The following is a 27,234-nucleotide window of genomic DNA, read 5'->3' as shown; positions in this document are numbered from 1 at the left end:
TTAATATAATAAATTTATTAATATAGATATAAATATAATATTAAATATAATACTATATTAATATATTAATATAAATAGTATATTAGTATTAATAAAATATTAAAATAAAATTAATATATTATAATATTTATATTAATATAAATATTAAAATTTTATTTATGGATATTAAAAGATTATTTTTAAAAAAAATAACCATCATTTTTTATTCTGTAAGAAGTTCCAAAATCTACTTTTTCGATGAATTTCTATTTTTCATGAAATGTAGAAAGTATCTTCCATGAAAAAAGCTGTTTAATTTCGTCTTCTCTTAAAATTCCAACCAAATAAGATAATGTCTCTCTATATTCATAGAATTGCTTTTTTTCCTCAACTTCCAATGAACTAAATGATGAGGTCTCGCACTTCTTAAATCACCGCTCAACCTAATCAACAGATACCCATCCTTAAGATTTAGAATCTAAATATAAGAATACCATATACTATTGATATACTACATTAATATTATATTATATTATATTATTATACTATATATTATTTATGATATACATTATATTATATATTATTCATCATATTATTGTCATGTTATTATTCAATGATAATTAATAAAAATATTTAATATATTATTTTTATTTGCCTTATTCCCCTAATCAAAATAGATATTAGTATCAACGAATAATATATTATAAGTATGTATAAATATTAATTTTATAATAATCATTAGTATATCTTTAAGCATTAATAATTTATAAGACTAATAAATATATTTTATAAATTATATTAATAATTGATATATTATTAAATATATTAAAAAATTATTATATTATATTTTATATGACTAATATATATTTTTATGGAATATATCAAAAGTAGTATTGGTATTATATGGCCAATGATATTAGATTTTTATAGAATACCAAATAAATTACTCGTAAATATGTAGAAATCTTTGATTACTAAAATATAGCATACCAGATATGACGATCTTAGATCTTATTTGGATCATCAAATGCAACCATAATGTCAATCATGTGTGATTGGCTATACAAGATGCAATCCAACTAGTAGGAGAAGAGAATGTAATGTGATATTAGCTGATCGTGGGTCAGATAGCCAAGCAATTAAAAAAATTATCTTCAATTTTTAAATATCATATTTTATATGTTTCTCTCAATCAAAAGCCGTAATGGAAGAGAAGAGCCTATCTCCATAAAAGTTTCTTTTGATTTATAATCGATGTAGGACTAAAGGTTCCTCACCTCCCATAATATTAACCAAGCGAGTATTTTTCAAAAAAAATCTTGTGAAATTGACCGGCCTAACATAATGGTCGACTACGGAAAACTATATAAAAAAAGGATAAATTACATAAACACCCTCTTAAGTTTAGGTCAATTGCACTTGCACCCTCTATACTTTAAAAAGTGTCAAATCGATCCTTCTAATTATCGATATATTCCAATATGATCCAATTATTCCCTTATCAATAAATGGTATTATCTTTTTCTCTCAAAAGACAGAAATACCCCTCACTCATGGGTGGGCTTAGAGGAGTAAAAAGAAGATGAAGAGGAGGGAGCCGCCATTGAGAGGGATAACTTATGAGCACCTTGGAGGAGGAGGAAGGGATGAGGTGATCAATTGGAGAGGAAGAAAGGGAGAAGGAAGGAGGAGGGAGAAGAGGAGCACCGGCAATGGAGGAGGAGATCAATCGAAGATGAGGGAGGAGGAGGACTTGTGTTGGAGGAGGAAGAAGGAGGCAGATCGGGCGTTGGCATTGCTAAAGTGGATGAAGAGGAGCGACAAGGGGAAGAAGGATCCGAGGTGCTGCTCTTGCTGCGATGTCACCTTGGAGAATGAGTTTTGCTCGTTGTATTTGCTCCTAAAGTCTTCTTTGTGGATGGTTTTGGATTATACTCAGAAAGAAAATTTGGAGGAGACAGCTAAAGATCGCAAAAGAACCGATAAAGATGCTATCTTTGATCAAAAAAGAGATAAAGTTACTTTCTTTGATCAAGAAAGTATGGAAGGGATGAAGATGGCAATATGGGATGGTGGTTATACAACTGATGAGAGAGAGAAAAAGGAAGATGATATGGGTGCTCTCATTTCAGAGCTAGAGATAGAGCAAGAACAAGAAGGTGAGGTTTTAATTTGGTTCTCCAAGATATGCTTTTTGTCTGAAGATGCTTCTTTGGAGGTCCTAGCTCATCGCATGGCGAATGTAACCGATGAGGAGAGGCTAGTTCCATTATAATTGATCGAATCTATTACTATGATAAAGAGCTCTATGTTGTATAAGATTGATGGAGAAGATGACAGCAAGTTTGAAAATGATCCAGTAGAGGAAGATGCCAAGATTCTTGAAAGTAGAAGCATTGCAGAGGAAAACTTGGCATTGGCTTTGACTATGGAAAAGGCTGATATCATTGAGATATTTTCTTTATCTCCTGCTGGGGAGATCGGAGGGTATTTTTTATTGGATCATCAACAGTGTTTTGTTCCTCAAGAAAGTACAACATCAGTGAGTCCGCAAGATAATATTGATGCTGAAATGGAGGCATTGATAACTCTCGAAGATTTTGCTAGACCATAGGGTAAATTGTTCGTTCTTAGTATAGGAATTTAATTTTGTCCTCCTGAGCTGATATAATTGATCTTTTTAATTTGGCTTTCATGCTCTTCTAATATTTATTTGATTTACAAATATAGCTTCTGAAAAGGATACTAAGCTGATCGATATGGAGGCTAATTGCGAGATATCGGCAAGAAGTGAGATATGTGACCCGGAGCATATTGATCAAGTCCAGTTTCATGAACTAATACCACTGGCTGTGGGCATATAAGATCAATGCTACAATGAAGCTACTGATAAATACCAAGGTAGCTGAAAGCTTCAATTCATCTTTCTAACATCATCTACCACATCTTTATAAATTGTTCGATGCTAAGCATATTTTCTTGTTTGAAACCATAGTGATTGAAACTGAATTAGTGGTTACCATTGCGCAAAGTGAAGATCGCTTGTATATATCTGCAGAGCTTAATGAGGTTGGAGAGGAGAGAGCACTGGAGACACTAACGTATATTGATGGTAATAGGTTTATGTTTGAAAGGAGATAATTTGGGATCAAGTCTATGGATGGAAGTGTTGCCAGTGAGATCGAAGGAAGCGAACCATTCACTATAGATCACCTTAAATCTGCTCTGAAAGTAGAACGCAAGGCCAAGAGTGCATTATATGCTGAATTAGAGGAAGAGATGAATGCTTCTGCCATAGCTGCAAACCAAACTATGGCAATGATAACTAGGCTTCAAGGAGAGAAAGCTGCAATGCAGATAGAAGCATTGTAGTACCAACAGATGATGGAAGAACAACCAAAGTGTGATCAGGAAGCTTTGCAACTTTTGAATGAAATGATAATGAAGAGGGAGAAAGAGAAACAAGATTTAGAAAAGGAACCAAGGTTTGTCGAAAGAAGGTTATTCTTTATGAAGCCAAGGATAGAAAAGTCTTGCAAGGAATATTAAAACCACTGATGCTGTTTTTAGTTCTGGGACAGATCATGACATTGGAAGATAAAAAATAGATAAAGAGGGAAGGGAGAAGGAAGAAGAAGGGAGAAGAGGAATGCCGGCAATGGAGAAGAAGGAGAAGATCAATCGGAGAGGAGGGAGAAAGAAGAGAAAGGAGAGATGGTGGAGGAATGGGCAGAGGTTAAAGAAGCCACCATGAAGAAGGAGAAATAGATGAAGAGAAAGGAGAAAAGGAATGAGGAGGAAAGATGAGGGAGAAAGAGGATCGTCAGTGGAGGAGGAGGAGGAGATCAATTGGAGAGAAAAGAGAGAGGAGGAAGGAGGTAGAGATAAAGATATTTTTATCATTTTATAAAATAATAATATTATGTGATGATCATGTGACATGATTTCATTAATGGAGATAGATGACATGACTATATTGGAACGTTTCGATAATTTTAGGGATAAATTTGATATTTTTTAAAAGTACATGGGGGTGCAAATGTAACTGATCTAAATTTGAAAGGATATTTGTATAATTTATTTTAAAAAAATTAATAAAAAAAATAATAATGCGGCCGAATCATTTACCAACCGAAGAGCCTATCACAGTGAGCAACACCGCAATCAAAATGCGCAAACAGGATCATCACCATCAGCGTGCCCAGAGAGACCGTTCCTGGACTGTCCAACTCCATAAGGCGTTCTATAACGGACTAGCTCCAACACTTGTCGGACCATTCGGTCGTCCAACGCATCGATGGTGGCGTACGGCGTGCTGATGCGCGTGAGGCATACGCGACGAGCGATCTCGCTTGTGGAGCATTGATTTGAGGGTGATTTACGGTCGATGCTGCGTCGGACAATCAAACAGTCCGAGAGGTGTCGGACCGAGCCTGCCCGGTCTCTAGAGCCGCACCGTTTTAAAGTGAACCGGAGCGGGGGCGCAAAACGGGAGTCGACCGGAAGCTCTCTTTTCGTCGTCGGGCACCTTGGGTCGAAAATAGGGTTGCAGCCAGCCCATAACATTGCTTGCCCCTCGCTTGCTGAGTCGCTGTTCTCCAAAAGCTGAGTCGTTCTCCGGACTCCTATCGTCTTCTACCCCTCGCTGCATCCTCCTCTCTCTCTCTCTCCCCGCTAGGGTTTTCTGCCACGCTTCCGCCAGAGATGGGGTCTTCTCTCCCCCAGAAGGAGGCGAATCTATTCAAAGTCATCGTCGTAAGCTCCAAGGATTCCTCTTTCCTCTCTTTCCCTCACTTCCTTCCTCGATTATTTCTAGTTCGATTCAATCCGCATCGGTTCTTTCTCGTCGCAGTTCTAAGCCTAATCTGTTTACAGTTAGTTGCTTCAAGCCAATGTTTCTGACGGCTGCTTTCTTTGATGGAAAATCGGTTTTTTTGAAGCTTTCCCGATTCTTGATCGTCACGAATGTGAAGAGAATGAGTTCTTTTTTTAGTTTGAACTCGATTTTTGCGATGGTGTGATGCATTTCACAAAGTTGGTTTTTTTTTTTTGTTGTTGATTCTTGGCATGCTTGAGCTATAGGTAGAATCTTCTGCTGCATTTGGCTCCTGATATATCTCTCGATTTTTTATATTCCCGTCATGGCTCCGTTTTGATTTCTTCTGTTTGATTGGGGTATGTCTTGAGCCGAGGACCAAGATAAGTAGCTATCGTACCGAGGTTCTCGATGCAAGAATCTTGTTTGAACGTGTTTGATTCTGAATCGAATTGGTCTTTCTCATGGGATATAAAAATACACCGGCAGGGCTTGCTTTTAAAGTTGTTTGCAGTCAATTTGCTGAAAGTAATGACAGAATGCCTACCACTTGGCTGGTGGTTTGCGTTTCCATTATGCCTTTGCATCCTTGAATAGTCTTAGTTTCTATTGCATGCCCATCTTTTGTCTGAGGTATTCTGAGATATAAAATACGAAGAAGTGTTTTTTGCTGATTGTTAACACATGGAAGTTTTACTTCAGAATGCTCCTTTGCATGCAAGATTCGATCTTCAAAGAGAGAATTTAGTTAATATTCTTTGTATGCATTGCTATTGTCAAAGACATGGATATGCTACAAGGAATTTCTTGTAGTGGGCCTTTTGCAGCCTTTGATTCCAATCAGCAATCAAAATCCCTAACTGAAAAAAGTTTATGTTAGAATGTTGGGTGGATGTCTGGCCAGGACACCACCTTCCAAGACCTTTTCAGTACCATACGATGCAGCAGGAAGAAAGAAAGAACAAAACAAAACAATCAAAATACGTGGATCAGCCATAAAAGGACTCGTCTCCACGGAGCATGCAAACTTCACTATGAAAAAGAAAATTTTACAAGAGGAGATCTCACCCTCAACCCTTGTACACCCAATTTTCTCTCTTTAGAAGTTTCCCTCTCAAAAGCTCTCTTTCTTGGAAGACCCCCTGAACCCCTGAAGTGCCTGGCGTCCGCTGTTCAGGAGTCTCCTGTACCTTCTCTCTCAGCAATGCGCGCTTCTTCCTTGGTTCCGTACGGCGTCCACAGTGCAAAACCAAACCACACCTTCTCTGTTGCCTCACAGGCCTTTTAAAGGGCTTAAACAGGGTTTAGATTAGGTTTAGGAGTCTTTAATCAACCCAAATCACGTCCCAAACCGTCGGATCAAGATCGGGATGTCCCTGGATCCTCTGATCGCGCTTCGATTCACGGAATAGTGCCGTGGACCGCGAGAAACGCGTGGAAAACGCCCACGCGGTCCACAGGCCCACCCGTGGACCGCCCGATCCACGGTGGATCGGAGTACAGGGCCCAGGCAGGGCGCCTGGGCCTGGGCCGGCCCGCGCGCCCGGCGGGCCGCACGCCTGGGTCGCGCGTTGGCCCCGCCTGGGCCGCGCGCCGCCATCGCTCCGCCGGTTGCCGGTGGTCCTCCGCCACCTCGGATTTCGTGCCGACTTCAAAAGCTCGTATCTTTTCCGTCCGAGCTCCGTTTTGGGTGATCTTGATCTCATTGGACTCCGTTTTTCGCCGTAAACCTCGCTGTGGGCTGAATCTCGAGGCGTCAAATCCTAACAATAAATGACTATGAATTTCAGACAGAATCCATACCCATAGGTAGCTTAATGTTCCTTATGTTCATCCATGTCATTATATTTTCCTCCCTTCTAAATAGATCAAAGTTCCTAATCTACCCAGTTGGAAGGGGATAAACACAGCAAACAACCTCCAAAAAGTAACAAAATACTGAAAATACATACAGAGATGCATAAGCCTTTATTAAGAAAATGTTCAGTAAAAAGCCATTCAACAATAATTGACGCTACAAGCTTGTCTGAAGAAGTCCTTTCTACAATATCGGTTCTGGTATCTGTTGGAAATTCTATGGTGAAATTGGGGGTTTATTTGCAGACCACAAGCTATAATGGTATGCCATGAATTTTTGGATTGGAAAAGTTGGTGCGGTGACTTGTGACAGGGCATTAAAATAATGTCTTATTTGGTTCATGATGGCTTTTATGTAACTTCATCAAATTTTTGGGTGCTACTTTCATCTTGCGCACATATACATATTTAACAGTGAAATGCACAAATTTGATTGTGCAATTTCCCTTCTCTGTCTATATAAACAACTATAATGTGTAATCCGTTATAAACCAGATTTCAGAAGATCAATAAATTTTAGTTCAAATGGTAATTATTTAGCAGTTTATGTATACATGCATATACATATGTGATTTTTTTTTTTTTTTTTTTTTTTTTATTTTTTATGCAGAAATCATATGAAACCAAACAATACAAGAAGGGGCTGAAGGCTGCAGATGCCATATTGAGAAAGTTTCCTGAACATGGAGGTATGCTTATAATTTGCATACAAGAAAATTTTATTTCTGCCACTTCTAGTTTCTGAGAGGTATATTGAGTGCATATCTTTTTGTTTTCCTTTTTATTCAGTACATTGAGTGTTGTTCTTGATACATCAAAATCTTGCAGTATGTTTTAGTTTATTTGATTCAGAAAGTTCTGTTAAAATTCTTGGAACTTGTATGAGTTATTTTTTGGCAGAATTTTATTCTAATGTCATGAAAAAGAAAAAGAACGTTCTGTTCAATGTATTGGAAATCCCTGTTGTTTTTTGTAATCGAAGTTAACTTGTTAATTTCTATAATTAAATAGCTAAGTACATCAGTATATCATACAACCACCTATGTTCTCCCTCCGTCAATGTTCTCTTTTGGTACTTATGTGTGGTTCGATATCTCTTACAGATCAAAGATCATGGATGCATTAGACTTGAAATTCTTTGTTCTAAATATTGTTTCTTTAGTTTCTATTATTCGGTGGTCAAATTCTTTTATATGTGTTTAACAAATGATTGCTAATAAACAGTTGGCTTTTTATAGAAGATTTCATCACCTCAAAGATGACTTTGATGCTTTGCAAACATGTAAATGCGATATATAAACATACAAGTTTGAGTCCTGTCTGAAATTGAAGGGGAGTCTCCTTAATAAATAGGGTAGCGAAATGGAAAATGTGCAGCTGGTTCATCCCCAAATAGAAAGCAGATATTATTGTTCGTAGGGGTGGAAATATTTGATGCCATCTAGGGGAAGGCTTCCTAGTGGTTGCGAAAGTAGGAATGAATGTATGTGATTTAAAGGGTTAAGGTGTTTTGTTGTAGTTCAAGTGTTAGAGGGTTTTAGAATTGATTTGTTCTTGCTTTAGGAGGTTAAATGCAGATTTAGGTTTCATTTAAATGGACTATGGAGATTAACTATGGCTATACTCGGCTTTAAAGGTGGTGGCCTAGGAGTGCCTGGCTGCTTAGTTCGGTGGTCACTTAAAATCATAAAAAAGAGATGTATGGGCTGGCCAAACATGTGAGGGAAAGAGGAAAAAGGAAAGTTGGTTCTACTTGGAAGGGAAAATGGGGAGGCATCCAAAAGCAATCGAACTAAGTGGATCCCACATCTGGTGTCTGAATTACCTACGGTACCTTTCCGCTTTCAAACTCTGAGATTCAGATGTTAAAAGTCATTCTTTGTTTCTTCTCACTAGGAGGTTGAGTAAAATGCCATCCAACTCCTAGTCTCTGGTTATGAAACAAGAAGTCAAATTTCGTAGTATCAATTGGATGTGGGTTGTTTGATTTCTAAGTTACAGACGCTTGAGTGGTCCAGACAAATTCTGAAACTGGTTTCTGTAGATGGTTTGGTTAACTCTTCAGCTGTGAATGGTTTGCATAAGCTGGGATTTCCTTAAATGGCTGCTGGCTCTTTTATTCTTTGGAACTACTATGTGATGCCCATGTGAACTGAAATATCATGATATATTTGAGTTAAGTTCTGTATTTGCTTATTGTTTAGGGGGGTTATTGGAGTAGTTGGGCCACACAGATAGCATGGTATTTGTGTACCATTTCTGTGCTGCAACTTAGTTACTGCTAAAGGCATCTGAAAGTTGCATGCAAATCTTTGATGGACGGTTTCAATCAATCTTTCAAGACTTGAAACTAAGTTGTCTTGTGTTTGGATATCATGTGATATTCTTGATGTATTCCAAGTGCTGAAAGTTTCTGCCTTTACACTCTTTGCTCATCCTTTAATGCATTAAACAAAATCATATATTATGAATCTGAGACTTCATATTATAAGCAGTTTTAACCATTTATACTGACATCTAATCGCAAGCTTCTCAGTGCAATTTCCATCTAAAATGTTTGCATGATTAATGCAACTTCATTGATGCATTCTTTTCTCTACTACCAGAAACCTTGTCGATGAAGGGATTGACATTGAACTGCATGGATCGAAAATCTGAAGCATATGAACTTGTTCGGCGTGGCCTCAAGGTTCATTTCTTGTTTGGTTGACTCAGTAAAGGAGTTCCTTTTTTGATGTATTCTGTTTTCAATGAAATGTTTCTTTCACCTATTTGCAGAATGATCTTAAAAGTCATGTATGTTGGCATGTTTATGGTCTGCTGTATCGATCGGACAGAGAATACAGAGAAGCAATAAAATGCTATAGAAATGCTTTGAAGATTGATCCTGACAATATTGAAATTCTGCGGGACTTATCACTCTTACAGGTGGATATGGGATGGCTTTGCTATTGTTTCCTTGTATGAAATTTTTGTTTAGTAATATGAATTTTCATTTAATCAAATGAATCTATGTTGCTTTTCTGCATTGCATCTTCATTGTGATTGTCCATATCGTAATATGGAACTTTACCGAAACTCATAGCATTTCATGCCAACATCCACTAATGTCCATCAGGTCAATACATAACAGCAATGTTCTAACTTGTCCTTTATTTACAACTAATACCGTATTCATTTCCTCCATAACTTATTATATATTGTCTTGGCATAGCAGAATCGTAATGTTTCAGATATATTTGTTCAAATACCTTTTGCATTGACACTTCTGTTAAATCCATCTTTTTCATTTATGCAGGCTCAAATGCGGGATCTTACAGGGTTTATTGAAACCAGACAACAACTTTTGACATTGAAGCCAAATCATCGAATGAACTGGATTGGTTTCGCTGTTTCTCATCATTTGAGTTCCAAGTAAGTCTTGTTTCTTGTATCATCTTTCTGATTATTGAGCAAAATGATCGGTTCAAATTACATTATCACTTGGTCGCTTCTTCTTTATAGTTTGAGTGAAACATTGATATTTTGTTTCCATTATGAATTGAATCACCAAGTATACTTTTTTCTTTAAAAAAAAAAAGTTCTGCTAGCAATTTAGTATCATGCGCAAGTCATTTTCTTGTTCTTTAGGATGATGTAAAATGATTACAGATGGTAGATTTGGGTGAGAAGGGCACATAAACAATACATCTCATTGATCTTCTATTTGGATAATTTCAGAGTCTCGCTGTAACTTGTTAAGCTTATGTTTGCAAGCAGCATAATCAAAAGAAATGGGGATCAACAGCAGATTGCTCAAAGACAAGAAATCTGACCATCCAAACATTAGCTCACACCTTCTTAGAAATGTGTACTGTATTCCCATTTTTACAGTTTTAACTTATTTCAGGTTTTAGTGCATCTGCGCTGAATCAGAATTTTAATTTTCAAATGTTTCTTTTATCCTTCCAGATTGTCCATGGAACTGCATGTGGGATCAGTTCTGGTTCTTTATCTTTCTTTTTTGGTATGACATATGCATAGTTGTGTTCATACTTTTGTTACTCCATGATGGATCCGTGGTTATGATTTTGATTTTCTGCTTGGTCACAACCTAGCTCCATAGAGTACAGAGCAAATGATAATTGCAAATAGCAAAAGAAACACTATATAAATAACTATCTAAACACCATACAAATAGTTATGTATGATTTAGTTTCAGGTGAATATTTATTGCCCTTGGCAGTAGCTCCAGCGCTCTTTTAGAAATTTTCACATTGTTCTTTCAAGTATGGTAGGATTGATGGCAGATTTCATTTTTTTTTTCATGGTTTTTTACCAGCACCATTGACATTCTGGGATGTGAAATTGCCCGCTGAACTGTCCTTTTAAATTAGAATATTGCATCTGTTATCCTAGAACAACTGGTTAATATTGTTCCACTTATTTAAGTTGAGTTAAAAGAATGCATGCAAAACTAAAGTTTTACAAATGTGAAGTTGCTTCTGTCTCTATCATTGAAATTCTCTTCAAGGCAGCTGATGAGATGTTTTGGACTCTATCCTTTCATAAATGAGCTGGTTGCTTTCTGGAACCATAGTTCAATGTAATTAGCAGAAATAAGTACCACAGATCATCTAGATTTCAATCTTGTTTGCCCAGTCCTATACTTAGTTTTTGGTGTAATTTGTGGAATTTTTTGTAGAGTCAGCAGTGTCCATAAATTCCTTTTCTCACCATGAATGAAATCACCATTTTTGTGGATTCTGTAAGACCTGAAGTCAATTCATTGGTGATTCCTTGTATCTTTCCCTTTCAATCTTCCTCCATTATTGCCCTTTACAATCGAAAGCTTGCCTGAATCTTGCATGGCCATTGCTTAACGCTGCGTAAAAGTAAACAATGCATATATGACAAGCAGATTAGATCAAATTATTTTTGATTTGTTTGAAATTGTTAGTAGAGGGTGGGCCTTGGCACAATCATTTGGTTGCTCTATGGTAATCTTGGTGTCATGGATTTAAAATACAGAAATAGACTCTCCGCACATGGATGTAAGGCTGCCTACATCTGACCCTCCCCAGAACCCATAGTGATGGAAGTATCGTACGTTGGGATGTCTTTTTTTCCCCTTAAAATTGTACATTGTTTAAATATCATTTTCATAAGGTCATGAATGCCTTTTCTTGCACTTTCATTAATAACTAGTTTATAACCCCATGTCATGCACAGGATGCTATTTTTTCTTGAAAAATATTTTATTAATTTATTAATATCTATTCTATATAAATTTTAAAATAATTAAAATAAAAAAAAATATATTTTATGCATAGTATGGATTATAAATTATGTTATTTTTTTTCTAAATTTGAAGTTCTTCGTAGGCCTCTTGCAACCTAGCTCTTCCTAAAACCCTCGTCTTCTTTTCGTATTAGCATTCGTTCTTCTCTACTTTGCTCTTCGCCTCTGGAGCTCGTTTCCTACTCTCCCTTTCCGCTGTCATGGCGAAGCTTAAGAGGCTCTCGGAGAGCCGAAATCTCATCCAGATCAAGCGTATCGGCCTCCTCTCGCTCTAGAGACCCACATTGTCTCTAAGGATATAGTCAGATAACAGTCCGCCCACAAGACTGTTGGTTTCATCCTCTAGCTCATCCACGAGGGCAAGCAAGATACACGTGCCAAATGGAGGCTTTGCTAATGCAAAAGTCTCGTTTTCTTGCCTCTATCATGCCTCCACTGAAAATGCCACCCGTCGGCGATCCTTGTCAGGTAGCCCCCATGTCATTATCATAAGAACAGAGCCCCATAAATTGAAAATTTTGTAACCAAAGAAGAATCCTTTTGATCAAAAATTTCCAACCCTACAAAATATCATGCTTCTACCAAGATTAAGCTCTCAAAATCTCGAGGAACCAACTTTCACTTCCACAACTTGCACAGAATCCCATATGCTTGAGAAAAACCCCAATCAAGACCAAAAAAATCCCTCTAATATCTCTCAAGTACTCTTTTTTCCCACAGATCTCTGAAAAGGATAATGAAATGAAAACCCATATACTTGAGAAAAAAATCTAATCAGAACCCACGAAACCCCTCTAATCTCTCTCAAGTGCTCTCCTTTCCCACGGCTATCTGAAAAAGATAATGAAATGAAAGGAAAAAGAAGTACACCTTATACTTTTTGACCAAACCACCGATGACACTTTACCCATGCAAGACAGACGCTTCTATCCATTGCAACACCAGACATTGCCCTCCACTCAAACCCCATTTCTACCTCCTTGTACATACGGATGGAGAAGAACTGCATGGCTAAAATCATGAAAATTTATGGCTTCCTTATGGTCCTCTGTATCCAAAGAAAGTAAAGGAAACACATTATCCTACAAAATATCATGCTTCTACCAAGATTAAGCTCTCAAAGCTTTTTTTTTTTTTAAATGATAGGGACTAACATGCCAAAAAATGGCTTCTATTAGAGGTTTTTAAGACTCGCTGGATGAAAGTTCTGCGAGGTTCGTTGTGTCTCTTCAAGGGGGAAATAGATAGAAGGCCGAGGGGGAGAGGAGGAGAATCGCAGGAGAGGGAGATAGATATTGAGAGAGAGAGTGGTGGAAAGACGTCGGTGATGAGGGATGGGTATGGCGGCAGCACCCATGACATGAAGGCGAGGATCCGATGGCAGCAAGAGGTAGAGAGGCATAACATCCACGAGTTCAACAACATGTCCACCTATGTGTGCCCCTCCAAGGTAATGATTCACCGGAGCCGTGAGCTTTGATTTTTTCTTCGTCTTTGTAAAATTCTCATATTTGTATTGAGAGATTTCCTTCCCCTTTCGTGAAACCCATGGAGTGCTGGATGGAGACGGATCGGCCATCGGCAAATAGAGGGCGGGTTCTGCCGCCGCCCGCGGCTCAGCCACTGTGGGGTCGATTCTTGCTGGACTTTAGCTTGCCGCCGCCCAAGGCATGTTTGGTCTTCCACGGAAGACGGTATATGGAGACGGGATGGAAATGTGGTTCGGGGCCAACGGAGGTGGTGTACGGGTTGCACTCGTGGCAAATAGAGGGTTGTACATATGGCGGACGAAGGCACTGCAATGCAGGTGCCTCTATTTTAATATATATATATATATATATATATATATATATATATATATTCTAAATATGAAAATACCTTGCAGTGCTGGTGGTGATCAGATTCATTAAAAAGTGTTTATTATTATTTAGAAACACTTCTTAACCCCTTTTACTTTCTTGTTTTAATCATTGTAAGCATGAAAACCATGGAGGGTTTATTTATTGCGTCTTCTTGTTGGGATGATACATTGGGTCAATTTTATAGGAGTTCTTATTAAAATGTCTCAAATAATCTTAAAAAGCAATACTAATACATGCAGTAATATGTATCTTGGCTTCCATATTTGTTGCATCGATAACTTGCTGGGCACATCTTGTTTACCTAGCATAATCTACTTGGAGAATTTTTGTTTCCTATTATTTTTCATTCTTCATTTATCCCATATATGTGCTAGTCTAACACCCATTTATGAAGCTTATATGAACTTACTTTGATGTTGTTCTTTATCATCCCCTCTCATGTTTGGTTTTTCTACATCACTTATAGCCAACGAGCTTTCCCTACCTACTTAAGGAGAATAAACTTGGTGCCTAGCATTCCTCCTATTCATACTACTCCTATGCCGTTGGTATTCATACTGCTAACGGTAATAGCTTACTTGCAGTCCTGATACTAAGGTCGTAATGATAAGGATGGTAGAATATCTTCTACGTGCAATAAACTTCCTATTTTATAATCTATGTCACACGTAGAAGTCACCTTAGAAGAAGATTTTGACCATTAATGATTGTTGACATTTTCTTTGTTTGTTGTACAATATGTTATTGTAGTTGATTTTTTATTCTTATTATGCATGTGTGTTAGTGTTTCAAAGGCGATAGAAATCTTAGAGGCTTATGAAGGGACACTAGAAGATGATTATCCTCCAGACAACGAGCGCTATGAACATGGAGAAATGCTTTTGTATAAGGTAATTTATATGTTGTTATTAACTGTTGTGTTTTCAGTATGTAACTTCAAGACCTCCATATACTTTGCTATCGCTTGTTGTTTTCTTCTCTTTTACGAAAGAAATTCATGGTACAAATAATAATTCCCACTTTATTATAAGCACTCTAGCAATTTGTTACGAGCAAGATTTGAGCTATTAACATAAATGTGATGTCATGAAAATGGGGGTACATCATCATTGTTCTAGTTCTTGGAAAGAACTTGAAATGCTTTTGTTTATTGCACATTGAAATAAGTTTGTTGTCGTTTGAGTTGATTAGTTGATTATTGAGGGGGACTTGGCCATGGTGGTTGGGTGGATCCAGGGCCAAGCGGGAATGACTCTTAACCACCCCCTGCTATGCAATATCCGGAGGACTTTATTGGGCTGCGCCTTCTTGGTAGTCAGACATGTCTTTTGTAAGACCAACAGTGCAGTTGATTGGGTTGCCTCCTTTGTGGCCTAGCATTTGTTGAACGTGCTTTAGACCAATGATTCGGCTACTGTGAGAGGGTTAGGGATGTTTTGTTTTCTAATTTTGTTGGATGTACTTATATTAGACTTGTATGAACTATCTGTTTTTATCCAAAAAAAATTGCTGCTTATTGCATATGGAAAAGTTGATCAGCAAATAGATATAGTAGTTAAACCATATATCAAACCAAATATATCTTTCTCATGATCAACTAGCTTGAACCATGGTATCTTATAGGAAAAAATGGTGAATGCTAAAGTTTGAAATGCTACTAGTGTAAGATTCATTTGGGAAAACGAAAAAGTAGATGTATTTATGTGGCTTATGGTTGTTCAAAGTGGGCTAGGCTTGTGGGAATCTGTGATGGATTCAAAGAGAACTTTAAATGTTGGAAGGAGAGCCACATGCTACATGAGCAGGTCATTTTTGACGCAATTAGAATCAAATAACATTGGTGATTATGGTGAAATTCATGAAAAATGAAGAGGATTTGAGAGTTAGTTAATGAGGGTCACCTTGAGGGGCTAATTCAATACAAACTCCAAGCTTTGGTTAGGGGAGCTAGATATTGTTCAGTTTGTTAGAGTAGGGATTTTTAAGAAGACGTAGAATGGCAAGATATGGGGGCTTGGCAAAATTGTCATACTATAATTAAAAATTATGAGAACTTTAGTCGTTAACATACATGGTTTAGACCAAGGTCTGTCGATTTGTATCGGGGCTTGTGCTAACTAGCAACTGGTTTAGTATGGTACAGGTCCTACTATATCATGCCGGAAAATATTGAAACAAGTAGAGGGAGGGGAGAGGGAGAAGGAGATCGAGGAGGGGGAGAGGGAGAGGTGGGGGAGAGAGGCTAAGGAGCTTCGAGCCATTGATAGGGATCTTTGGATCTAGTGATAGGGTTTCGAGCGTGTGAGAGAGTGAGGGGAAGAAGAGGGGAGGGGGGGAGAGATCGAGCGATTGAGGCTTCAAATAGAGGATTAGGGCATTCACATAACTCACGATAGGCATCGAAAGGAATTGGGTGCTTCTATTGTCATCATCCTGGTCACCATAGACTCATCGGGGTCAGATCTTTGAATAGAACTGAGCAACCAAGGCTTCAAATAGGGGATTAAGACCGGCCTTTTATAACCCGTTTCAACTATGATGGTAACTAACTGGTCTAGTTTCGTACACTCAAAACTGGCCAATTTAGCACGGCTTGGCTTACCCTGATTTCGACCATATGTTCATATTAATTTAGAAGAATTAAAGTTAACATGTGATGACTAACAAACTAAATTATGAAGCTAAAATTTTAGGATGGTGCAGACATACTTTCTTGACAAGTGTCTCTGATCTTAAATAGCCAGAGACTTATTGTAAAATGGAATTAACTCTCGATAGGAAAGATTTGCAAAGATGGATTTGTGAAGCTGGTTCTCAGCAATGGAATGTGGTTCTCCTTTTGGTTTGGTGCTTGACTAGGTAGTCGATTTGTGTGACCATCCTTTTATGACTCTCTAATAACTCAGGAAACTGATTTTACTTCAGGCTGATATAAGGAACAAGAAATCTGTATATTTAGTTGGTTTATGAATCTTTTGCTTACATAAATTTGTAGGTCTTTTGCTGAAAGTTACAGTCAAGGAGCACCTTGATTTTTACACCTTTGGATATCTACATATTGCATGACAATCTTTCATTCTGAGAAGTTTTTCACCTTTTAAGTTGATAATTGCATCCTTTTTTTCATGCTTAAGTCGCAGTTTTCGAAGAATTTTTTGGTATCTATTAGTAGATTGTCTCATGCATGTTCAATGCTATCTGTACCTGGGCTCTGTTTTTTTGTTTTTGTTTTTGTTTTTGTTTTTTATATTGATATGGAGATTTCCTATGTCTCATCTTGTGGATTTTCTGCTTGTACTTAAAAGTAATTTAATGCAGATATCTTTGTTAGAGGAATGTGGATTGCTCGAAAAAGCACTTGAGGAAATGCAAAAGAAAGAGGCTAAAATTGTAAGTGCATTCATTATGCAGTTAAGTTATTGAATATCTATTGCTGTGGACCAAACATGTTTAACAGAAAAGACAACATTATGTAGATAGATGCCATATTAGTCATTTCAGCTGTAGCAAAAAGCAGTTGCTTCTGCAATTCTCGTTATCTGCTTCCTTGTTAAAACTATGTTCTTGCTATGTCTCATCAGGTGGACAAATTAGCGTACAAGGAACAAATGGCGTCTATACTAGTGAAACTTGGTTTCCTAGAGGAAGGAGAGAAAGTATATAGGTCCCTGCTCTTTATGAATTCTGACAATTATAGGTAAGCTGTTTGGTTATTTCTCACTTCAGGTTGATATGTGCTTTTAATTATTGATTCAGCTGATTACAATTAATTAAATAATCTGAATGGGGGAATTTCTTTTGATTTTGTTTTCACAAAATTGTTGATGTTATAAAAATATTTTTATTTGTACTCATTACACAGTATTTTTTTTTAAAATTTTATAAAACTAGAGGAATTTTGAAATGCCTACTAATTGCGAAAGCTATCATGTCACTGACAGATCCTGCTGTGGGTTTTCTTAAATTCTTTTCTTATTGTGGCTAATCTTCACATAAAAGTAGGTTAAACCCTTAAGTTTCTCTGCACGATTTTTCACCATCTCTTGTAGTTTCTTTTCCTATTAGAAACAAAATTGTCAATAATACTTCCAAATTTTCTTTCTTATGCCTTTTAATGATTTTAGTTGGGGTATCATGCATTGCCTTACTATTAATTGGATCAACCATAAGTCTGGAATGTTGTATTTCCTTTTTTTTCCTTTTGCCCTGCCATGCCCTTCAAATATTTACCTTAAATCATCATCATGGTGGGAGGATTGACCGAAGCAAATCATTTGACTAATTGTGTGAACATAAATCATATATGTCTGATCTGTTTTTCCATCACGCCAATTGGATATGTGGATTCTATTTGGTCAGTACTTGTACAGGTTTTTTCTTCTTTATTGGTTCAACTTGTTAAAGAATACAAATAGCTGGTAATTGAGAAATAAATTGGGCATATTAGATTTTCTTAAAGAAATAGATGGATAACACTCCTAGTATATTGGTTCCAATAAGACAGTATTGCTCTGGTGAAAGTATTTTGTTTAAAGGCTAGCAGCCAACTGAGTATAACGAGTATTACATTGTGTGAAAAATTTGTGAAGTAGTGCAATCACCTCAAAGGTACTTTATAACTGGGTGGATAAATGTGCTGTATAAGAAACATTTTTGTGTGGGTCAGTCCAGTCAGTAAGCTGCAGTTAGTGGTTGGCTTTCTGTGACATGACATATGTCTATATGGAGAGTCAGCTCATTCCGTGGCTGGTTTTGGTCATATTTTCACCTGTAGGGAGAAGGGAAACCTGTGCAGTGGTCTTGCAGTGCTCTTTTTAGCATCTGGTGCTCCAGCTTGAAAAGTTTTATCAATTGTTGCAGTTTCAGTAGTTCTAGTTTAGTTGTTATATAGATGTGCTCGATATTGTCACATGAAGTGGAACTGCAGAAGGACTAAAGTTGCTGCCTTTAAAAACTACAAAAATAATCAAGCAGGATCTTGAGAAGCACTGATATAAAAGTCATAACTTTACTGATTGTTGTTACATATTTTATTCAGGTACTTTATAGGCCTGCAAAAATGCCTTGGTTTATATTCTGAAAATGGTCAATATACATCTGATGAAATTGAAAGATTAGATGCATTGTATAAATCACTTAAGGAGCAATACAGTTGGTCATCTGCTGTTAAGGTAAACTGGTTCCTCTTTATCATCTTCAGCCCAGGATCCTGGTCTTATTTTATGTACTGTTTATTCTGTGTTAAGTCATACTTGCATTAACTTTAAAAGACCATTTTTGGTACATAGTGGAGAATTCTGCCCAATCTATTTACTGTGATTGCCTATTTTGGTTGCTGATCGTAATTTCATGATTTGAGATCAAAATTTTTGGTTAGTTTTTTTTTGGATTAAATATTCAGTCAAAGCAACAACCTATTTACATTCTTTAATTATCAACATGTTTTGTTTGAAGCGAGTGAGAATCATATAAGGTATTCTTATCAGAAGGAAAAGCTCAAATTATTCCTTGTTTGAGTATGTAATAGTATACTAGCGGATTGAGACTCTTGATCCAAAGAAGCTACCTCTAACCTTGATCTGGCGCTATGTTTAGGTAATAGCTTCAAATTTACTAATAGTATAGAAAAAATGAATAACTGTACAAAGAAAATATGAACTAAATTTGACACTTTGTTTTCTCCCTGTCATTTGAATGCGTTACAACCATGCAGGAAGACATGCATAACATTACTTAATGGAAATACTTTGTGGCTGCGTAAATTAATACTTCGTGCTTGTTACTGTTATTAGTGATGTTCTAGAACTTGAGTTATAGGCCTTCAATTGTGAGCTGTGTGAGGGCGATGTATGCATGACCATTTCAAGCAAAGTAGTGAATGCATAAGGATAAGGGGCTCTGGTTTTTATATTCTGTCATTTTTGCATTTTCTCAAGCCAGTTAGGTGAGCCTCTCATTTTGAGCAACACTTGTTTTTTCCCCTTTAATCTATACTGCTGTTTTCCAAATCATGCCTGTTTTCAAATCTGGGCAGTATTCTACTTTAATTGCCACAATGTTTACCATCTTTTTTTGCTTTTTGCTCAGCGAATACCACTTGATTATTTAGAAGGTGACAAATTTTGGGAGGCAGCAGACTGCTATGTTAGGCCTCTATTAACTAAGGTGATTGGGATTTTTTTGCTCCCATAAACTTATTGTGGTTGTGTGCACTGTTTTGTGCTGGATTATGCTTCTTTATGAGCCGTGTTTCTCATCAGTTCACCATCTTTCTATTAAACATATGATAAACAGTTATAACTGACACAGTTCTTTTTTCTATGTTCATTCAGGGGGTTCCTTCATTGTTCTCTGATCTTAGCCCCTTGTATGACCACTCTGGCAAGGTTTGCTGATTTGTTTGTCATGCAGCATAAAGTATTAAACTCATTTCCTTTTCAAGAATTATAGATTGTTCAAAGGAAACTTAATGTGCCATGAAGTTCTGAACCCTCTTGGCAGGCAAGCATTCTTGAAGAGTTATTACTTCAGCTGGAAGATTCAATTAGAATGACTGGATCCTTTCCTGGAAGGTAATCCTGGGACTGCTGTTATGCCATGTTGTTTTTGGAATAATTGTGAACTTACATTTTAGACTAACTTCTAAAGTTTGAATTGGATGGTGGAACCATATCATGTTGAGTTGTTTTAGTTGGGCCCCTGGTAGGTATCATCTTGTTCAATTAAAATAGTAACAAATGTCTTGATTGATTGAACTGCAAACTATTTAATAATTGTTTAGTCATGCGTGGTTAATTATAATGTTGTATGATATGTCCAAACCATCTGTCTTTCTAACATGCCAAGGGAGTTAGTATGAGTTTGTCGCATGTATTTGAACGCCCTCTTCTCAAACGAAAATACAGGCCCTAAAATTTGAGAGGAAGCAACTATAAAATTTGGTTGAATTTTGTAATTGATGGAGCATTTAATGCAATCAGATGCATTGGAGTGCAGCTCGTATTTAGTTCAACATCCTTTCAGATCCTATCATTTATATAAGATAAATTTGCAACCTAGGTTTTCTTGCTTCAAAAGGAATGACTACAAACTATAGATGTTTTTAGATCATTTGGTTGGGGCAAAGTTTTTGGTTACATGCAACAAGGTAGAGCTGACCAATTTAATTTACAAATGGTAACTCATAAAGGGAAGGCTTTGGAAAAAGAGAGGATGGGGACCATGATACTTATTGAAGTGGTGAGAGAAAAGTTAGGAAGGTTCCTATGATGGATCACCTGTTCTGAAGCATGCACAATGCTGAGGTGTGGTTGATGAGGTTCATTTAAATGGTTCTGATTGTTATGACATTTATAACAGCCAGTAATATGAATACTTTTTCTGTATTATTTATCCTCTTCTTAAAATGGATCCTGATGGATTGTCAAGCCTAAGATGTTGCTTGATTAACTATGGCCCATTTACTATCTTGTTGAAAATTACTGCTTAATCACTGCAAATTCTGTAATATTCCTTTCAGGTATACATATGTTTAATCTGCACGGTACTTAAAAGTTTAAATTGGCAAGAATGATCTAATTTTTATTCTAATCTTAGGACACAAAAGGAGCCTCCTTCAACTCTTATGTGGACTCTGCTTTTGGTTTCCCAGGTTTGGCTTTTGTGACTTTGTGGCTTTTAACTATATTTTTAGTACAAATTATGCAGTGCATATTCTTCAGCTGTCATCTATGCCATTTTATTTGGTGCAGCATTATGACAGGCGGGGTCAACATGATATTGCACTAGCTAAACTTGATGAGGCTATAGAACACACTCCAACCGCTATTGATTTGTACTCTGTCAAGGTCTGTTCCCTCTATCTTTGAATTATTGATCTTTCTCAAAATTACTGACCATTCTTAACCATTCTAATGGTTCGCCGTATCCGCTGAATGAGTAGTGTCTTTATTACTGCATGCAAGTATCTTTGTTCAGTTAAATCTGCTCCAGTCATATAGTGTTATATTTCTGTTATAAATCCTGCATAGTGCATACATTGTAATAAAACATTGACTCCTGCATCGCATTTATGAGAAAATTCAAATGTTCTTAAACTTATCATGCTTGTACTGTCATACTTAAATGTGCTGATTTTACAATTTTTATGCCACTTCTTTGCTTTTTACCTTCTTCCTTGTCCCAATTCCAAATATGCAATCCCTCAAATTTTTTTCCATCTCACTACACCAGTCTCCTAAGTCACTAAGCTACTTTTTTTTTTCCTCGTCATCTTCTTCGTCTTCAGATTTCTTCTGTGCCTTATATGTTATCTCATAAAAACGGGGACTCTTCATCCCAGAACTAATCCTTAAGTTCTAATTTCATCTGTTTTCTTTGAAAGAAATAAAAATCAGTTGGCATCAGACATATGTTCTGCAAGGTATTTAAACGGAACTGATTAAGAACCATCAACAAATGCGGTTGGACCATTACATCTTATATCTCCTTTGATCATCATGGGTCAGTTTATGTGAATTCATCTGAGCTACTATTTAAGTGTTTCTATGTTTGATTTTGTTATTGATCATGAATCATTTAATTTCAACAAACTTGAGAAGTAAGGATCATGGATTGGAAGTTTGGCAATTGTACCATACTACTAAATGGTAAAGTCCTTTGTCATGTGCTTGTGTAACAAGTATAATGATTGTAAGCTCCTTAAATTGAAAAAATAAATCAATCATCTTCTATATTAACATACTGTCCTTCTGATCACAGGGAAGAATATTAAAACATGCAGGTGATTTAGCTGCTGCTGCTTCTTTGGCAGATGAAGCGAGGTCTATGGATCTCGCTGACCGTTACTTAAACAGTGAATGTGTCATGCGTATGCTTCAAGCTGATCAGGTAAATTAAAAGATCCAAAAACTGGACTTCTCCTGCATTCAACAATACTTTGTTGTACAGTCTGTACTTTTTTTTTCTTATTCGAAACTAAGTTATCTTGAAGTCTTTGTTTGGTGAAGGTTGGGTTAGCTGAGAGGACAGCTGTGTTATTTACCAAGGATGGAGATCAGCACAATAACCTGCATGACATGCAGTGCATGTGGTGTGTTTTTGTTACCTTTTGTCTTTAGGTGTTAAGCATTTTCATTTATGTTATTTTTATATGATTCATGTATTGTGGGAAGGTATGAACTTGCTTCTGGCGAGAGTTACTTTCGCCAAGGTGATCTTGGGCGAGCTCTGAAAAAGTTCTTGGCTGTTGAGAAGCATTATGCAGACATGACTGAGGATCAATTTGACTTCCATTCTTATTGTCTGCGTAAAATGACTCTGCGTGCTTATGTGTCAATGCTAAAGTTTCAAGATAAGTTGCATTCACATGAGTACTTTCATAGAGCTGCAGCAGGAGCTATCAGGTGAAGCTGCCATTAGTATTTTTTTGATTTTTGTTTAACTGAGTTATTGAATTTATCCTGTGAAGATGCACTTGCTAATGCCTCAATTTTCCTGTTCAATGTAATCTTGAGTATTAGAATCAAATTTTTGCTAATCTTTGTATTGATGTTGTCTTATTTATCTACAAGTGTAATCTGATTTGATTTAGTTATACTATATGCTTGTTTCTTAATCAGTTCTTGTTCTTGTTCTTTTTTTTTTTTTTTTTTTGAGAATACTATGGTTATTTACCACTACTCAGGTTTGAACCTGAGACCTTGCACTTGGAAAGGATGGCACCATCCAGCTGAGACAACAGTTGTTCGTAACCAGTTCTGCATGCTTGAAAATAATTCTTTCCCCCGATGTTGGCTGCCCTGTTTTCATGCATGCCCTTTATATTTAGCTGCATGTTGTCTTGCTATGAGTAATGTCTCCAATGAAGTATTGGTCTTGCTTCACATTCTTATTTTCTTTCTAAGCATCTAGTCTCGTTGCTCGAATTTTTCTTCTACAGGGTGTTTTGCTTCTTGATGTATCTTTTAGAATGTATGATGTCATGAAATTTGATTATACAAACAACAGGGAGCATGATTGTCCTGTTCAAGATCTTTAGGAAGTTTCTTGAAATATTCTACAGTTTGTTCTCTAAGAATTTAAATGTTGAATGTAAAAGAAGTGCTGAAACTCATTGGAGTCATTTAATATGCTATATGATACTGGAAGTCGAATAACGGATAAATTCCTACTTTGCTTTGAAGAAGCAACTTCCGTTAGCTTGTGCTGTACTGTTTTGTGTTTTTTTGTATAGATCTGTCTTTTCATTCAACTTTTAGAAAAAGTGATTATGTATTGGTTGCGTAAGTGTAGATGCTATATGAAGTTGCATGATTCTCCAATCAAAGCAACAACAGAAGAGGGTGATGAAATGTCAAAGTTGCCTCCTTCACAAAGGAAGAAACTGAGACAAAAACAGAAAAAAGCTGAAGCCCGTGCAAAAAAAGTACTCTCACTATCTTTTTTCCATCTTAGAAATTTGTAGATGTTTTCCATGATAACATCTTTGATATCTTTCAGGAGGCTGAAGAAAAAACTGAGGAGGAAGCTTTTTCTGGCACATCAAAACCTGGCAAGAGACAACATACCAGACCAGTTGATTTAGATCCTCATGGGGAAAAGTTATTGCAGGTAATTGTTTAATTTGGATTTTGTGTTAATCCGAGTCCTGTGTTTTTTTTCATTTAATTGTTTTGCGTGCATTTGAGTATATAAACTCTCTCTGCAGTCTGAAATGTCCCATATCTCTGGACAAATAGAAAATTTGACTTGGTTGGCATTGCACAGTTATCATCTGAATAAGTGTATTAATATGTTGCTTTGTAAGGCAGGTTGAGGATCCATTATTGGAAGCTACAAAATATTTGAAGTTGCTCCAAAATAACTCAGCAAGCTCATTGGCAACACATATACTTTCTTTTGAGCTAAACATGAGAAAACAAAAGATTTTACTTGCTTTTCAGGTAATTCCATATTCAACAGCAAATACTGTATTTCATATCCGCCACCCAGTTAAGCTAGAATATTAAGTTGGGTTTTATGTTCCCTGATGCTTGACACCTGTTCAAGATCCATGTGATGTGTGTATGCAGTCAATTGGTAAATCATCAAATTCTCTTTAGATCTTGATGTTTATGCATCTTTGCAATGCTTGGAAATATGTTTAGTTGTATTTAGATAGTTTCAGATATTTTCTTTGTTACCTGTTGAAATGAACTAAGAAAAGAAGTGTTCCACATCTGTTATTGTACAATTGATTAATGTATCCCGAGTCATGTGTCTCCATGACTCAGTCAATGTGATGGAAAAAGCAAAATTCATGTCTCAGAAAAGCTGAAATAGCTAGGCTCAGCTGTAATCTTTGATCTTTGCAAGTACCGACCAAACTCAAATTTATGGTCATGAGTAAAAGAGAATCCCTGAATCAGGTTGATTTGTTTAACATGCATGAGTTCAATGAGGCTTGTCTCCTGTTGTATCTAACATGCAAAGTCATAGGTGCACTTTTTCATATCTTCAATTACATTAACTGAGGCCTTACTTTATGTGAATATATAACTACTTATCTTTCTCTCTTTTATCTTAATGTTTTTATATTTTCAGGCTGTCAAGCAGCTACTTAAGTTGGATGAGAATAATCCTGATTGCCACAGGTGCTTGGTATGTCACCTTAATGGTTATACCATATGTTTCATCATGCCTAAGGCTTTTAAAGTTCTCTGATTATTTCCATGACCTATTTGGACTGCTTTTTCTCAGATAAGATTCTTTGATAAGGTTAGCAGCTTTCCTGCCCCAGTGACAGACTCAGAGATACTGATTCGGAATGTCTTAGAAGCAGAACTACCAAAAATAAGGTTATCACTGCATGCCCCTGCCTTTTTTTTTTTCCACAAATTTATATGGTTGTTGGTGTTCTAGTTAAGTGTTCTAGTTGTTTTCTTTTGTAGTCAGTTGCATGGGAGGTCACTTGTTGAAGTTAACCAATCTTTCCTTGAGAAGCACAAAGGTTTTGTTCTTGCTCTCTTTGTGTTTTCTTAAATCAAAGTCCATAGTGGTGTTGATTTAGTTTGTTTGGACAAACAGATTCTTTGATGCATAGAGCTGCAGCTGCAGAAATGCTACTTGTTCTGGAGCCAGAAAAGAAGCTTGAGGCAATTAAGCTAATTGAAGATTCAACAAATAAACTGGCACCAGTGTATAGTTCTGATTTGTGAATGATCATATTATTCAACATGCATTCTGCAAATTTTGAAGCAAAAATGAAATGGTCCTTGAATTTGTATTAGCAGGAATGGGGCGCTTGGTCCAGTCAGGGAATGGAAACTTGAAGACTGTATTGCAGTCCACAAATTGCTCGAAACAGTCTTTATCGATGAAGATGCTGCTTCCAGTAAGTTCCTTACCACATCATATTTACATTAAGCCTTTCATATTTGTGCTGCAGCATTTTTAATATCATAGGAGTTCGATTTACAAGGTACAGAATAGCTTTCTACCTCTTGCTTTATTATATTTGCCTCTGTAGGATGGAAAGCACGATGTGTAGAATATTTTCCATACTCGACATATTTTGGAGGCTGCAGGAGCTCAGCTGTTGCTTTTTCTGTAAATCATAACATACAGAACGCACCAGAAAATGGAGTTCTGGCCTATCAAGAAGCTAAAAGTGAAGAGTCCCATTCGTTGAATGGAAAATTGCATGCCTTTAAGGACCTTACCATTTAACAGTGTAGCCTGTTGTTTTTGGCTAACACCTGCACAGAGTTTAGAGGAGCTTGCTTGATACCCACAGCAAGAGTTGCACATGTAGAATCCTGCTGCGCACAGGGAAGAAATGGAAGAATGCTCACCAGAGCACTGCTCTGGGACTTATTGTCGGCATATTGCAGTAAGGGATGTGGTTGACTTGAGACCTACATCTCGAGTGGCTCTTTGTATCACTGATTAGTCTGTTAATTGTATTAATAGTTCTCATCATGCAAATGGTGGAAGGGGATCTATACCTTTTCATCATTCAATCAGCTATCTGGTGATGGTGAGTTGAAGTAGCTTGGAGCTTTTTATGCCTGCAGAGGATTAGCGGTCAGCCAGCTCTAAGCATAATATTCTTTAAGCAGCGGGTTGATGATGATTGCCTGGTTGTATTCAGCTCTTCATGTGGACCACTCTATGTGCGTAACCTGTGTTGCCATTCATTTAAAATTTTGGCATGAACATGCTGTATTATTATTTGGTCTTCAAAGATGAAAAATGTCAAATCTGAGCTTCAAATGCATAGTCCTTCATTCATCATTCCTCCAGACCATTTTATTATTACATGGGGGTGGCAATGCCTGAATTGAATTTATGATTGGTTGGATGTACGGCACGGAAGATGCTCTATTTCATGTGTGATGTCTTTTTCAACATCAGGTGCATGAACAAGGACTACGAGGGTGCTTGCAGCAAATAATTCCA

At 36.8% G+C, this 27,234-nt stretch overlaps 1 protein-coding gene and 1 pseudogene across 3 annotated transcripts; both read left to right on the top strand.

Moving 5' to 3' along the window:
- Positions 1–1,561: 1,561 nt before the first annotated feature.
- On the top strand, positions 1,562–3,587 carry LOC105047811 (uncharacterized; annotated as a pseudogene).
- An 869-nt stretch (positions 3,588–4,456) lies between these two features.
- On the top strand, positions 4,457–27,069 carry LOC105047744 (N-terminal acetyltransferase A complex auxiliary subunit NAA15). 3 transcript variants are annotated; one of them, XM_010926802.3, is made up of 26 exons: positions 4,457–4,734; positions 7,263–7,341; positions 9,259–9,341; positions 9,431–9,580; positions 9,951–10,066; positions 14,579–14,684; positions 17,113–17,184; positions 17,376–17,491; positions 18,833–18,965; positions 19,882–19,959; positions 20,127–20,180; positions 20,296–20,366; positions 21,391–21,445; positions 21,546–21,641; positions 22,555–22,683; positions 22,803–22,885; positions 22,968–23,198; positions 24,088–24,220; positions 24,295–24,405; positions 24,606–24,737; positions 25,378–25,434; positions 25,534–25,631; positions 25,725–25,783; positions 25,861–25,972; positions 26,064–26,167; positions 26,303–27,069. In XM_010926802.3, exons 1-26 carry the CDS (start codon positions 4,684–4,686, stop codon positions 26,500–26,502), a joined length of 2,709 nt encoding a protein of 902 aa, XP_010925104.1. In that variant the 5' UTR covers positions 4,457–4,683; the 3' UTR covers positions 26,503–27,069. The 3 variants fall into 3 exon arrangements, with proteins under 3 accessions (XP_010925104.1, XP_010925105.1, XP_073114921.1); XM_010926803.3 differs by having other exon boundaries at positions 4,458–4,734; positions 26,067–26,167; XM_073258820.1 differs by lacking the exons at positions 4,457–4,734; positions 7,263–7,341; positions 9,259–9,341; positions 9,431–9,580; positions 9,951–10,066 and adding exons at positions 13,205–13,382; positions 13,487–13,739.
- The last annotated feature ends 165 nt before the right edge of the window (positions 27,070–27,234 follow it).

Source organism: Elaeis guineensis, chromosome 6, assembly GCF_000442705.2.
Source record: "Elaeis guineensis isolate ETL-2024a chromosome 6, EG11, whole genome shotgun sequence".
NCBI lineage: Eukaryota > Viridiplantae > Streptophyta > Magnoliopsida > Arecales > Arecaceae > Elaeis > Elaeis guineensis.
Note: the sequence above shows the minus strand (reverse complement) of the source record. Positions and strands in the feature narration are given on the sequence as shown.